Source organism: Lepus europaeus, chromosome 18 (assembly GCF_033115175.1).
Source record: "Lepus europaeus isolate LE1 chromosome 18, mLepTim1.pri, whole genome shotgun sequence".
NCBI classification, from domain to species: Eukaryota; Metazoa; Chordata; class Mammalia; order Lagomorpha; family Leporidae; genus Lepus; species Lepus europaeus.
The window spans coordinates 37,657,930-37,673,704 of record NC_084844.1 but is presented as its reverse complement, the minus strand read 5'-3'; the positions used below and the strand labels follow the sequence as shown (position 1 = coordinate 37,673,704).

At 42.4% G+C, this 15,775-nt stretch overlaps 1 protein-coding gene across 9 annotated transcripts in view; it reads left to right on the top strand.

Annotated features, from left to right (window-relative positions):
* The window catches only part of ACACA (acetyl-CoA carboxylase alpha), a 332,967-nt gene that overhangs the window by 121,999 nt on the left and 195,193 nt on the right, over window positions 1-15,775 (top strand). For all 9 annotated transcript variants that reach the window (XM_062216876.1, XM_062216880.1, XM_062216874.1 and 6 more), the window contains 5 exons: window positions 3,626-3,735; window positions 4,853-4,934; window positions 7,221-7,319; window positions 8,617-8,723; window positions 13,687-13,797. In XM_062216876.1, the coding sequence (XP_062072860.1) occupies window positions 3,626-3,735; window positions 4,853-4,934; window positions 7,221-7,319; window positions 8,617-8,723; window positions 13,687-13,797 (509 nt within the window). The remainder of the gene's footprint in view (window positions 1-3,625; window positions 3,736-4,852; window positions 4,935-7,220; window positions 7,320-8,616; window positions 8,724-13,686; window positions 13,798-15,775) is intronic.

Genomic DNA, 15,775 nt, shown 5'->3' with positions numbered 1-15,775 from the left:
AGGATGCTGGAAACGTCAGGGTGGTTCTTAACTCATGACCCGTGCTCCTAAGGCTACATGGGGTCTAGGCCAAGAGGACTGCTGAGGCTCGAGAGGAAAACAGATGCTTTGGGATCAGATGGTAGAGACAGAAGCAGTGTATCCAGAAGGCGGTGCTGGTGTCAGTCTCATGAATTGGGGGGTTTCTCATCCAATTCCTTTTTAATTTCTTCAGGCTTTTTTTTTTTTTTTTTAAAGATTTATTTGTTTATTTGAAAGTCAGAGTTACAGAGAGAGGACAGGCAGAGAGAGAGAGAGAGAGAGAGGGAGGTCTTCTATTCGATGGTTCACTCCCCAGTTGGCCACAATGGCCGGAACTGTGCTGATGTGCAGCCATGAGCCAGGAGCTTCTTCCAGGTCTCCCACACGGGTGAAGGGGCCCAAGGACTTGGGCCATCTTGTACTGCTTTCCTAGGCCATACCAGAGAGCTGGATCGGAAGTGGGGCAGCTGGGTTTCGAACTGGTGCCCATATGGGATGCCGGCACTTTAGGCGCCGGCCCCTCTTCAGACTTTTTAGCCAAGTTTGGTATGTCATAGTTCTGAGCCAGATACATTCCAACCACATTGCCAAAAGTAAATCCAAGCAGGAACTAGAGCATGAGGTAGGCCAGAAGAGCAAGGATGGCGCAGAAGGCAACTGCTGCTCCGTGGGCCGGTCAGAGCCTGCCTCCGTGGGCCAATGCTTTCTATTTTTAAAATGTTTATATATTTATTTTATTTAGGAGGCAGCAAAACAGAGACACAGACAGGGATCGTCCATCCATTGGTTCACTTCCCAAAAGCTTACAAGAGCCCAGGCTGTGCTAGGCTAAAGCCAAGAGTGGGAAACTCCTTCCAAGTCTACCACATGGGTGGCAGGGAACCCAGTAGTTGAGCCATCATCTGCTGTCTCCAAGGGTGTGCATTCACAGGAAGCTGGATTGGAAGTGGAGCTGGGACTTGAACTCACACACTCCAGCATGGGCTATAAGTGTCCCAAGCGATGGCTTGAACACCTGCCTCTCAGATACTTTTAAATCATCTGTAGATTACTTATAAGGCCTAGTACAACATATATGCTATGTAAATAGTTGTGATACTGTATTGTTTAGGGAATAATGATAAAAAAGTATATGTTCAGTACTGACAAATTTTTTTTCCAGATATTTTCCACCTGTAGTTGGTTAAATCCATGAATGAAGTACCTGTGGATATGGAGGGTCAAATGTATTCTTTTATTAAGGGGATTTTTGTTGTTTGTTTGCAAATATACTCATAAATAGTGTCTGGTGGTTGTTATAGGGACTCTGGGAACTAGGAATTGATGGAGAGATACAGACTGTAAACTAGATGAAAACTTTCTTTTCTGTTTCCAAGGACTTTTTTTTGTACTGTCTAAAGTCATGGCATTAGAAGATTTATTGGTGTAGAACTGTTTAGTTGGCAGCAGCAGTACCTTAGTAGACTTGTGTGGGCATGTGAAGAGTTGAGGTAACTTAACTCTGCTTCCAGTGTCCTACTAATGCACACACTGGGATGCAGGTGATGGCTCCAGTACTTGGGTTCCTTGCCACCCTTTTGGGAAACCCAGATTGAGTTCCAGGCTCATAGCTGTAGCCTGATTCAATTCCTGCTGTTGTGGGCCTTTTTATTTTTTTATTTTTATTATTATTTTTTAAGTTTTATTTATTTATTTGAAAGGCGGAGTTACAAGAGGGGCAGAGGCAGAGAGAGAGAGAGAGAGAGTAGTCTTCCATCTGCTGGTTTATTCCCCAAATGACCGCAATGGCCAGAAGTGGGCTGATCTGAAGCCAGGAGCCAGGAACTTCCTCTAGGTCTTCCCAGGAGGGTACAGGGGCCCATGGACTTGGGCCATCTTCTGCTTTCCCAGACCATAGTAGAGAGTTGGATCAGAATTGGAGCAGCCTGAACTTGAACCAGCACCCACAAGGGATGCTGGCACTGCAGATGGTAGCTTTACCCACTATGCCAAGCACTGGCCTCTGTGGGCCTTTCTTTTTCAGTGGAATTTTTTATATAAAGACTTAAAATCTTTTGAGGTTAAGAACAAGGCACAAAAATATTAATAAATGTAGTGGAGATTAACTTTGAGCAAGTTACTCAACTACTTTAAGCCGTAATTTCCTATAAACTAGGCCACTAAAAATACCTGTCATGAATAGGATTCCTGAGAGTGGCATAATGTGTAATAAAGTGTTCATTGCAATCCTTGCCCATGGTAGCTCCTCTGCTACAATTGTTCTTGCTAGAAGAAAGAGTTATCAGGTGGCACTTTTGAAAGAGAATACTGAGCAAAAAATATAAGATGTGTGGAAATTTTTTAAAAAGTCTGTTTAGGGACCGGTGCTGTGGCGCAATAGGTTAATCCTCCATCTGCAGCGCCAGCATCCCATATGGGTGCCAATTCTAGCCCTAGCTGCTCCTCTTCTGATCCAGCTTTCTGCTATGGCCTGGGAAAGCAGTACAGGATGGCCAAGCGCTTGTGCCCCTGCACCCATGTGGGAGCCCCGATAGAAGCTCCTGGCTTCGGATTGACCCAGTTCCAGCTGTTGTAGCCATTTGGGGAGTGAACCAGTGGATGGAAGACTTCTCTGTCTCCACCTCTCCCTCTCTATATCTGTTTTCAAATAAATAAATATTTTTTTTAAATTGTACTATACCCCATAAAAATATACACATATTACATGTTTATCAGCATTTTAAAGATTTTTTTAATTTTTTTTTTATTTTTAAGGCAGAGTTACAGAGAGAGACAGAAAGAGGTCTTCTATCTGTTGGTTTACTCCTCAAATGGCCACAACAGCCAGAGCTGGGCCGATCCGAAGCCAGGAGCTTATTCCCAGTCTCCTATGTGGGTGCAGGGGCCCAAGAACTTGGGCCATCTTCCTCAGCCTTCCCAGGTGCATTAGCAGGGTGCTGAATCGGAAGTGGAGCAGCCAGGACTCAAACTGGTTCCCATATGGGATGGTGGCACTGCAAGTAGTAGCTTTACCCACTATACCACAGTGCTGGCCCCTGATCACAGTTTTTAAAAAATAAAACAAATTTAATGTAAGGTAACTGTTATTGTAAAATTTCTTTCAAATGCGTGTTAACCTCCTACATTCCAATAAAACATTTTCAGGCTTTAATTAGACTCCTGTAACTAACCTTTCTAGTTTAGCCACTGTGCTAACCCTCCAGGCTCTACTGTTTTTCCCCATATTGCCTATCACCACACCAGGAAAAGGGCTTTCTCAGGTTCTGGTACAAGCTAAAGGTAGAAGATGTCAGGGCTAGAACTTTTTCTCAGAATAGAGTATTTGGGCCATTAACTACAAAGCGTGACAACATTGGTATAGAGGTCCTAAAGACCTTTCAGAAAGGTTACATGGTGAACTGTTTGCAATCTGCTATGTTTGCATAAAGAGTTTCTTTATATATGGGACTTAAACTCAGAGCTTCCAACTAAATGGTCCTGGAGATTTACCTTTTAATGCTGTTAGGTCTGTAGTTGTACGATGGTCCCCGTCCGTTCCATAGTTTTGTTATGCTGTTGTATTTCTGAAAACCTATGTTCTCTGTTAATGTGCTTGCATTTTCAGAATACATTAAGATGGCAGATCACTATGTGCCAGTGCCTGGGGGCCCGAACAACAACAACTATGCAAATGTGGAATTAATTCTTGATATCGCGAAAAGGATCCCAGTACAAGTAAGAGATGCCAGTGTATCCTTTAAAACCACTTTCAGCTGATATCCAAGGAAGAGCTTCTATTTAAAGCAACTTTTTGGGAATTTCTGAAATGTCTTTTTATTTTTTTTAATTAATTATTATTATTTTTTGACAGGCAGAGTGGACAGTGAGAGAGAGAGACAGACAGAGAGAAAGGTCTTCCTTTGCCTTTGGTTCACCCTCCAATGGCCGCCACGGCTGGTGCGCTACGGCCGGCACACCCCGCTGATCCAAAGGCAGGAGCCAGGTGCTTCTCCTGGTCTCCTATGGGGTGCAGGGCCCAAGCACTTAGGCCATCCTCCACTGCACTCCCGGGACACAGCAGAGGGCTGGCCTGGAAGAGGGGCAACCGGGACAGAATCCGGCGCCCCGACCAGGATTACAACCCGGTGTGCCGGTGCTGCTAGGCGGAGTATTAGCCTGTTGAGCCACGGCGACGGCCTGAAATGTCTTTCTATGGAATAATTAGGAAAGGAAAGCTAGAATGTCATGAGTAGAAATGAATGTAATGTAAACAGAAGATCTTGGAAGGGTCTTTTGGAGATTATTTATTCTATTCACCTTACCTTTCAGCCAGGCAAGTTAAAGTTTACCTATCTTCTGTGAAATATTCTTAGATAAGAATGTGGTGGAGTTTTGGATAAGTGAATGTTTCCTTATCACATTGTATTAGGAAATTTAAAGCCTTGAGAGGGAAAAGCTCTAGACTTATATGGCACTGTAACCAGTAGGTAGAAAGGTGGGATTAGGTGGCCAAATAAGTGATTCTCTGGCAGGTGCCAGTACTTCCAGAGAAGGGTCTATAGAGCGTAGCTAAAAGGCTGCAAAGCAGTTTCTTCACATGTAGCAACACTAACAGGATCTTAATAGCGATTTCAACTTTGTCTTGACCTCTTAAGAGATTTTGTCCCAATGGACTGCTTATTGTTCTGTAAAAAAGTTTGTCAACAGTCAAGCATAGGAGCTGAATTAAGCACTGTGTTGCTGTGGGACTGTTGTACCTCATGAAGTATGGGCAGCCTTGGTGCAGACCCATACAGTTTGTGGTTCTTTTGGCATGAAATATAGGAATGAATCATACTGTGTTCTCTCGCAGGCAGTGTGGGCTGGCTGGGGTCATGCTTCTGAGAATCCCAAGCTCCCAGAACTTCTCTTGAAAAATGGCATCGCCTTCATGGGTAAACCTTTCCAGTATACTCTTCTTGTCTTTGTAATTTTTTTTGTCAAATTGTTCATGTTCCACTGTATAGTTTGATTTTTTTTTCCTTCTCTGTTTAATATATACTGAGCTTCTTTTCTCAGCAGCTCTCAGAGTAGCCTTGTTACTTCTTTTTTCTCTGTTCTTTTTTTTTTTTTTTAAAGATTTATTTATTTATTTATTTGAGAGGTAGAGTTACAGAGAGAGAGAAAAAGATCTTCCATCCTCTAATTCACTCCCCAAAACGCTACAACGGCCGGAGCTGAGCTGATCTGAAGCCAGGAGCCAGGAGCTTCTTCTGTGTCTTCCATGTGGGTTAAGGGCCCCAAGTACCTGGACCATCATCTACTCCTTTCCCAGGCCATAAGCAGAGAGCTGGATTGGAAGAGGAGCAGCTGGGACATGAACTGGCGCCCATATGGGATGCTGGTGCTGAAGGCGGAGGCTTAGCTCACTACACCACAGCACTGGCCCCTCTTTTTTTGTTTTTGTCTTTTATTTTTTTAAGATTTATTTTATTTATTTGAAATGCATAATGACAGAAAGGGAGCGACAGAGACAAAGAGATTTCTATCCACTAGTTTACTCTCCAAATGACTACAATGGCCTAGCGTGGGCCAGGCTGAAGCCAGGAGCCTGGAACTCCATATGGGTCTACCACGTGGGTGGCAGGGGCCCAATTACTTGAGCATCTGCTGCTGCTTTCCAAGGCAGCAGCTTAATTGGAGGTGGAGCAGCTGGGGCTCCAACCAGTGCTCTGATGCAGCATGCTGACGTCACAGGTGGTAGCTTAACCTGCTGTGCCACAATGCTGGCCATTGTGCTTCATTTCTGCTACACTGCATATCTTGCTTCATTGTGTTTCCTTGGTACTTTGTCCCTGAGATACTGACAGTGTTTTGGTTTCTGAGACTGGCCTTTTATTTTTTTTTAAAGATTTATTTATTTTTATTTGAAAGAGTTACACAGAGAGGAGAGGCAGAGGCAGAGGCAGAGAGAGAGAGGTCCTCCATCCGATAGTTCACTCCCCAGTTGGCTGCAACAGCTGGAGCTGCACAGATCTGAAGCCAGGAGCTTCCCCCTGGTCTCCTTCGTGGGTGCAGGAGCCCAAGGACTTGGGCCATCTTCTACTGCTTTCCCAGGCCATAGCAGAGTGCTCGATCGGAAGTGGAGCAGCCGGGACTAGAACCAGCACCCATATGGGATGCCAGCGCTCCAGGCCAGGGCGTTAACCTGCTGTGCCACAGTGCTGGCCTCTGAAACTGGCCTTTTAAAACTTTACCATTAACCCTGAGAAAACATATGGTGGAAGGACCTGCTGCAGATTGTGAAGACAACTGAGTTCTCAGGATACCCTGACAGTGTGCCCTTAAATATGAATCAGCATTTTCCCATTGAACCTTTTAGCAGGTATCCTGTGGGTAGGGATTCTGGTGTTTCGGTCTCCTTATGGCACAGAGAAAAATAGAGGTTATATGGCTCAAAGTGTTCTTTTTTTCCCAGAGTCTTCCCCAGTGATGATGTGCTTTGTAAATCTCACTGAAGATAAGTCTCAGAGTTAGCATTGTGGCATCATGGGTTAAACTGCTGCCTGCAATGTTGCCATCACATTTGGGCTGTGGTTCAAGTCCAAAAGCTGTTCCACTTCCAGTCAGGTTCCCTATTAATGTGCCTGGGAAAGCAGCAAAGGATGGCCCAAATCCTTGGCCCCTTGTCACTGACATGGGAAACCCAGAAGAAGCTCCTGGCTTCAGCCTGGCTGTTGCAACCATTTGGGGAGTGGACCAGTGGATGAAAGATCTCTCTCTCTCTCCTTCTCTCCCTCTGTAACTCTGCCTTTAAAATAAAATAAATAAATAAAAATAAGCCTCCTATTTAGGTTCCTCTTGATACCAAGGAGGTATATTTCAGGCTTCAACCCCAAAACTTCACTATCTTTATTTCAGGATATTGGTTTAAAAAAAAAAGATTTAGTTAATCTGGTAAAGGTGAATCATGAAGCATTATAAACTTATATTGAAATTTGTCAAGAACTTAATTTAGTGTACGCCTAAATATAGTTGCTTTCACTGTGTTCAAGAAAGCTTATTCCGTTAAATTCTTTCAAGGATAAAATGATGAATCAAAACAGTTTGTGATCTCCACAATATGTGATGGAATGGGGGGGACATGGGGACAAGACAGCTACAGAAATAATTATAATACAAGGAAAAATGTGTCAAAAAAAGAAGTGATAATCAGTGTTCTTTTCCTGTTTTGTTTTTAGGTCCTCCAAGCCAGGCCATGTGGGCTTTGGGGGATAAGATTGCATCTTCCATAGTGGCTCAAACTGCAGGGATCCCAACTCTTCCCTGGAGTGGCAGTGGTAAGAACTATTTTTCTTTTGTATCTCAAAGTGCAGAAAGGCTCAGTGGGATATTTGAAACTAAGGCTTGGGCCTTAAGTTTGTTTAAAATGTACTGGGATGCTTGACTGGAAATAGAATCATGGTTGATTAGTGGTGCCTTGTGTCTCCTGGCTTAACCAACCTGTGGTTTTGATAGCCTAGGAATAAAAATTTAGTACTAGGAACACATGTGCTAAACTGTGATCTGAAATGATCTTGACACTTAATTTGGAGAAACTCTGGGGAAACACAGAATTTTCTGTGGGTTCAGATATACTGACAGCCTAGAATCTTCCCTAGCCTGAGATGTCCTATGTGGAATTAGGCCTCTCCACCTGCATGGCGATAGCCTGGATCACTAAAAAACCCTCTAACAACAGTGTATACAGACGATCCCTGCCAGTGTTTTCTTGATGTCAGCCCACTGTCTGTTGCTGATTTGCTTTGCCTGTTTAATCCCATTCAACCTTTGCTGCCCTTGATGTAGAGAAGAAGGCATGTGGAGGGATAAAGATTTTCGATAAATGATTTATTCTTGACAAATCCCTTAAAGAGTTCCATGTGAATTATTATAGCTTATAACAATATGAACATCCCTTTTTTACTACACAAGCCCTGGGAGCAGACATACATGAGTACTAAAGCCTCTTTGAAATGGGAATGACTATTGTCTTGAGGCTGAACAGATTTGAACCCTTGTTACTCTGGCTCTCTAGGGAAATTGCAATATCCTCTCCAGACCTGCCGGGTCGAATAGTTTAAAATAAAAGGTTGAATTTGTTCTTGTCTGAGTAGAGAGGCCGTAGTGTTCCCCTTGTGGCCTAGAACAGGGACGTTCAGGGAGCATGGAATCATGACTCTGCTGAGGCCAATAAAAGCGCCATTTCCATTTCCAAAGGCTCGTAAAGATTGAATTATTTCTCAGACCCCTGGCCTTGGAGCAGGCCTGAACACACAAATTGAAGATATTTTTGTCTGCTGAGTTGCTGTAAAAGTCTGCTGTGCCTTTTTGGTCTTGTATGTCCTTGCATTTGTGTAAGTTGCTCCCTATTAGCTCTCCTGACTTTTTCCAGCCTAAGAACCCACGTTGCTGGCTCTTGCCGTAGCTAAATACTGTTAACCCCAAGGACTGATCAGGATATTATGGCATCTGTTTTTTCTCCCATCTGCCCTCAATTTTGGATGAACATGACAGCATTTTCATGGAGGCACAGCGGAAAGTTGACAGAAGCTAAAGCTCTTGTAGCTGTTCTTAAGTCACTGTTATTTATTGCAGGTCTTCGTGTGGACTGGCAAGAAAATGATTTCTCAAAACGTATCTTAAACGTTCCCCAGGAACTGTATGAAAAAGGTTATGTGAAGGATGTGGATGATGGGCTAAAGGTAGGTTGCTAACTCCAGGGAGTGATGCCTTTCAAATGACCAATTCAAGTCACAAATACGGGGATTTGAAGCCTGGCTCATGATAAATACCCAGGATGGCATGAGGGTTCTAAGATGAGCAGGTATAGTTTATAAAGTAGAGAGTGAGGAAGTGGCTTTAAATTTAAACTATTTTGAGTTCATTTTGAAGTAAGCTGCTTATCTGGATGGGACATTCCTTCAGTGATTAAATCGTGGCTTTGAGAAGGTGCTGATTTTCCCCTTCTGCCACCTCTTGTATATACAAGGAGCCAACAAACAGCACATTCTTCCCCTTGCTTAAGCAAAGAACCAAGAAACTAGGCAGATGGAGATGCCAGTGCCTGCTTCGTCACAAAAATAAGTGTTGGGAAAAGTAATTCAAATTAACAGTGGCAATCAGATCTGTAAACTGAGTGCTAGAGTTCAGCAGGCTCACTCTCTGGGTACTGAGCGCTACAGAGGCAGAACCCTCACCATTCAGCTTGCTGTATGACCCAGAGCTGACAGAGAGCACATGTGCTGTGCAGTGGGCTGATCCCAAAGGGGACGCTGAGCTTGCGGGGGCTCATCCAAATTGATCAGTCACCTAATTTTTTCTTTCCCTTGTAGAGGGATGAGGGAGTGAGCCAAGGGTGCCTGAAAGTGTTAGTCTGGTTGATGTCCGCCCCTGTGGAAATGTGAACCTGGGAAAAAAGAGATTCTTTACCCAGTACTACCTTTTCTTTCTTTACAGTACTTGCCAGTTTCTTCTTTCACTTTTTAACCTGTTGGAAGTATCAGTTATGCTTTTTTTTTTTTTAAACTTACTATATGAGTGAAATAGTCATCTTTTAATTTGGTTATTATTTATAATCCTTGTTTATATTCCCACTGAACTATTTTTTTTTTTTTAAGATTTTATTTACTTTTTTGAGAGGCAAAGTTACAGACAGTGAGAGGGAGACAGAGAGAGAAAGGTTTTCTCTCTGTTGATTCACCCCCCCCAAATGGCCGCTATGGCCGGCGCTGTGCCAATCTGAAGCCAGGAGCCAGGTGCCTCATCCCGGTCTCCCATGCGGGTGCAGGGGCCCAAGCAGTTGGGCCATCCTCCACTGCTTTCCCAGGTCACAGCAGAGAGCTGGACTGGAAGAGGAGCAACCGGGACTAGAACCAGTGCCCATATGGGATGCCGGCGCTGCAGGTGGAGAATTAACCTGCGCCACAGCGCTGGCCCCTCAGTTATGCTTCTGATGAAAGAGGCAATTTTAGAAAAATGCACTGTTGGAGTTTGACTTGTATGTTATAAAATCAAGAGGAATGGTGAATGTTGAAATGAGGTTTGTTCTAGGCCGGCGCCGTGGCTCACTAGGCTAATCCTCCGCCTTGCGGCGCCGGCACACCGGGTTCTAGTCCCGGTCAGGGCACCGATCCTGTCCCGGTTGCCCTTCTTCCAGGCCAGCTCTCTGCTGTGGCCAGGGAGTGCAGTGGAGGATGGCCCAAGTGCTTGGGCCCTGCATCCCATGGGAGACCAGGATAAGCACCTGGCTCCTGCCATCGGATCGGCGCAGTGCGCCGGCCGCAGCGCGCCTACCGCGGCGGCCATTGGAGAGTGAACCAACGGCAAAAGGAAGACCTTTCTCTCTGTCTCTCTCTCACTGTCCACTCTGCCTGTCAAAAAAAAAAAAAAAAACAAACATTTCCTTCACATATGTACTTGTAGTCAGGAAAAGTGTACTAATACAAAATATGTTCAGAATACTCACAGAAATTGCATATAATGAAAAACAAATAGCCATGGATTTCAAAAAAAAAAAAAAAAAGAAATGAGGTTTGTTCTATTGTTTGCATTTCAAGTTTAGCATCCTGTAATCTCCTTAATAAGAAAAATTAGTATTTCTAATTGAATTGAAAGTGTTTTATTCTGTTTGCTATAATTTGCAAAAGAGTAGAAGCTCTTTGTAAGGAGCTAGCTAATTGCTATTTTATCAATTAAAACTGCTTTCTGTCTTATTTATAAAGTGAATTTTCTGATAGAAAATTTTGAAAGCCAGAGATGATAAAATTGCCCATAAACCCACCATCCATGGATAATGTCCATTAACATATCCATACATTTTCTTCTACCATTTTTTATTAATGGGGTCATATAATAATATATTGTTTCTTATAATTATAACTATGATATTTAAACAATTAGGATCTTACTATATAAATCATATAAAATATTTGATGATCCTAGGATTTCTTTTTGCCTGATAGTACATATAAGCATTTTCCTCATGGCATTATAATTCTTCTCTAAAATATTTTTAATGGCTGACTTGTGACTAGAATTTGCATTATATATATGTGTATGTATATATATATATATATATTTAAAGATTTTATTTTATTTATTTGAGAGGTAGAGTTACAGACAGTGAGAGGGAGAGACAGAGAAAAAGGTCTACCATCTGCTGGTTCATTCCCCAAATGGCCACAGTGGCAGGAGCTGGGCTGATCTGAAGCGAGGAGCCAAGAGCTTCTTCCAGGTCTCCCATGCTGGTGCAGGGGCCCAAGCACTTGGACCATCTTGTACTGTTTCCCAAGCCATAGCAGGGAGCTGGATCGGAAAAGGAGCAGTCAGGACTAGAACCAGAGCCCATATGCGATGCTGGTGCCATAGCACCAGCCACAGTAGTCTAATTTCTTAATGAATTTCTATGGGATGCCCTTTTTTATATTGTCTTTTCCTCATTTGTATTATTTTTTTCTTTAAAGAATTAAAAAAAAAAATTGAGATGATGGGAGGGGGGGAGAAAGAGATACTGAGCTCCCACCTGTTGGTTGGCTGCCCAGATGCTCTCAGTAGCCAGGCCTAGGCTGGGACTGATGCTGGGAGCCTTGAAGCAAATCCAGATCTCCTGCGAGGGTATCAGGAATCCCACCACTTGAGCCATCACTTCCTGTCTCCCAGGGTCTGCATTTAGCAGGAAGCTGAGCTTGGAAGCAGAGCTGGGTCTCTAACCCTGGAACTCTGATGTGGGATTTGTTATAACTGGTGTCTAAACTGCCTTGCCAAATGCCCACCCCTGTGCTATCTATTTCTTTGGTCATTTGTCTTGATTGATTGAATTTATCATGCCAATTCTGTTTATCTAAGCATAGAAAATTATAGAGTTAAGAGAGCTTTGGGCTGGTGCCGCGGCTCAATAGGCTAATCCTTCACCTTGCAGCGCCAGCACACCGGGTTCTAGTCCTGGTCGGGGCACCGATCCTGTCCCGGTTGCCCCTCTTCCAGGCCAGCTCTCTGCTGTGGCCAGGGAGTGCAGTGGAGGGTGGCCCAAGTGCTTGGGCCCTGCACCCCATGGGAGACCAGGATAAGCACCTGGCTCCTGCCTTCGGATCAGCGCGGTGGGCCGGCCGCAGTGTGCCGGCTGTGGCGGCCATTGGAGGGTGAACCAATGGCAAAGGAAGACCTTTCTCTCTCTCTCTCACTGTCCACTCTGCCTGTCAAAAAAAAAAAAAAAAAAAAAGAGCTTTGGAAGAGATGGGACTGTGGGTGAAAATTTTTTATTCCTAGTGTACTGGCGCAAATTAAAATTCGAAAGGTGGGGAGTGATGTTGGAGTGCAGTAGGGTTTAGCTGCTGCCTGTGACACCAGCATCCCATATGAGTGTTTGTGAGTGTCAGTTCAAGTCCCTGCTGCCCTACTTCTTATCAGCTCCCCGCTAAAGCGTTTGGGAAAGCAATAGAAGGAGGCCAAAGTGCTTGGGCCTCTGTACCCATGTGGGAGATCTGCTTGGAGTTCCAGGCTCCTGGCTTCAGCGTAGCCCAGCCCTGTTAGGGCCATTTGGGGCATGAACCATCAGATGGGAGATACCTTTGTCTCCATGTCTTCTTTTTTAACTCTTTGTCTCTCCCTGTACCTTTCAAATAAATAGAATAAGTCATTGAAAAATATCTGAAGGGGCATTTTATTACTGACAGATTTTAAAGATATTCTTAAGTGTAATAAAAACTTAAAAGACTGAAACATTTTTACAAAGAGATGAATTGGTTGTTTTAAATGTTTGGTGAACTTTTCCTCAATTTTCTTTTTACCTTAACAATACAGTTTGGGTATCCTCCATATCATGGCATATAAAAGAGTCTTCATTCCTTCTAATAATAGCATAGTGTTCTACATAGTAAGAGGGTAATCTTGACTTAACCACCCCCTTATCCTGTTCGATATTTAATTAATTTTCATAACAACTTCTAGGATCATTCCCTGAACATTATGTAACACTGTAAATATAAAAACTTCATTTAGTGTAGTTGCTGCAGTTTAGTTTTCTGACTACTTTTATTTATATATTGAGATCTTATTATTATACTTTATCCAAAAGAAAAGAAAAAAATTCTGGATGTTTCAGAATTCTGACTTGTTGAATCTCACTTAAATGTGGTTGGAAGTTGTGCTGAGACCATCCACTTATATTAAGTGAAATAATTAAGTCTTTTTTCCCCAAATTATCACTAATACACGAATACCTGTCTAGTATCAGGGAGAAATTCTGAAAGTACAGAAATACATACTGTAAAAAGTGAAAATTATGTCCATCTTCCCTGTATAAATCATTACTGGTATATAGTCTAGATTTCATTTCTTCACATTTAAATATTTGAGTATATGAATACATACATAATCATATACAAAAATTGATTTTTTTTTTTTGGTCCATCTGAGATGATCTTGGATTGAACCACATGAAATTGCCAATTTTTTTTTTACTAAAAAGGTAGTTTCTATTGGGTCAACCTAATACTGCAAGTATTGTTTTATTGTTTATTTTTTCAGCAAGTAGTACATCCCAGGAATTGTTTTATTTGACTGCATGTAGACTCACTAAATAACTGTGTTCTTAAAGAGAGAAAATACTAGTTTTCCCTTTCCCTGCCAATAGCACTCTGTCTTTCTTCCTTCTCTTTTTTCTTGAAGGCAGCAGAGGAAGTTGGATATCCAGTGATGATCAAGGCCTCAGAAGGAGGAGGAGGGAAGGGAATCAGAAAAGTCAACAATGCAGATGACTTCCCTAACCTCTTCAGACAGGTAGAGTATGAGTTGTTTTTTTGTTGGAACCAACATGTGTATCAGAACTACATGCTTTAACTCATAATTTGTATGTTGAAGAAATACTTAATTTTTTCTGTTCTTAATCTAATATTTATCTCTATCCTCTACTAGCTTATTAGCAGAGGAAAATAGTCAATGAAATATCTAATTCAACTTGAGTTTTATTCAGTTAGGTAATTTAAACAGTTATTCTCTCATATAAAAGTCCCCCGTTTCTTTCCTCTTCCCTGGATGGTGCACGTGGCTCATTAGTATCTCACAGTGGCAAGGAATAATCGATGTTTTTCTACATGTGTGTGCCCCTGTTCTGCTGACATTGTAGGTAAAGTGCTTGGGCTGGTGGTATGATAACAGATCTGGTTGCTCTTGGGTTGGCCAGGACCAGGCTTTTTGATTGGCTTTTTTTCTTAATTCATTTCAAATTGGGTATCAGCCTCTGAGTTGCTACCATTTGTCACATGTATCCTGCTGATCCAGCAGTCCACACTCTCACTGATACTTCTTATGCCAGGCTGGCACAGAAACTCTTATGATAGTCCCATAGTATGTGATATCTGAGAGTGGCTCAAGAAAGCTATTTGTGAAGCTCTGTATGTTGTACCCTCTGCCTTGCAGCCAAGTTGATGTGGCCATACTGTGTAGGCCTGTTGTAGAGGCAGCGAAAAGGAGAGGGGAGTCTGTTTTGCCCTACACTCAGAACTGTGCTCGCTTTCTTGAGTTACTTCCTGTTCTCCTACCAACACTCAGTGAAAGATGTGTCAGAAAGAGGAAAATTGGGACACAGTTTGGTCTTTTCACTCCTCTAGCTTCCCTCTTAGTTCTCCCAGCATCTTCTACCTTGTATTGTCTTTTCCCAGTGTTCCTAATCACTTTGCATGTGCTGCTCCCTTCCTTTAAACCATTCAGCAGCAAACTTCTTGTTTCACTCTCAAGGGCTGAAGGGAAAAGCCTCTATGAGCTACATTTTCCACAATTTGCTATACTATAAAAGAGTTGTAAAGCTGTTGTCTCACTGCATTATCTAGTTTTGAATGTCACAAATTGACTATTACCTCAGCCTTTTGCTTTCCATTGTTTCTTTAAATTCTAATTTTATAGGTAGAGCAATGCTTCATGGGGTCTACAGAAAAGGCATGTTAATTAATGTTAATTCCTATAACATTTCAGAACTACTTACTATGGAATCAAATAGTTGAAGTCTAAAACACTAGGAGGATGTTTTATGTGAAAGTCCTAAAGTTGTACTAATGGTTAGAAAAATAACTCAAACTAGTATTCCCACTTTGAAGAAGCCAGGAAAAGTGGACCAGATTAAAAAAATGTCTGTTTTGATGCATTAGAGACCTTCCAAGATGGTGAAGACTTACAAGAAAGAAACCCAGAGAAGAGAGTCTGGCATTTGAAGCCATTTTTTCCCATAGCGATGTCTTCTAGTTCACGAAGGAGCAGCCGAAAAGCTGATGACCAGTTTCCAACAGTTTAAACAAGATTTAAGAGGACACACTTTACACATCAGGGCTTGCTGAGGACGAATGCCCTGGGAAACCTTCCAGATTATAGATTGGGATCGTGAGGGACTTTACTGTAGGAGGAAGAACGACTTGGAAATAGAGCAGTCTTCACAGGTGCTAAATCTCAGCTTCAAAACCCTCAACCTCTGATTCAAGCGAGATGCTATAGGATTAGTGGTGTCTCTAGCTACCTGCAATAATCAAATGTAAATCTTCTCTAGGGAAAGATAACAGCCAGACCTCAGGTTAGTTCTGCTAATTTTTCACATGGCATATCAAGCAGCTAATTAAAAAGAAACATGTGTAAAAAATTATATGATTGAAAACCAAGAAAAATAAAAGTCATTAGAAACAGACTCAAAGAAGATTTAGATAATGAGACTATAAGACAAGAACTTTAACTGTGTTTAATATATTCAAGGAAATTGAAGAGTGACAATTTT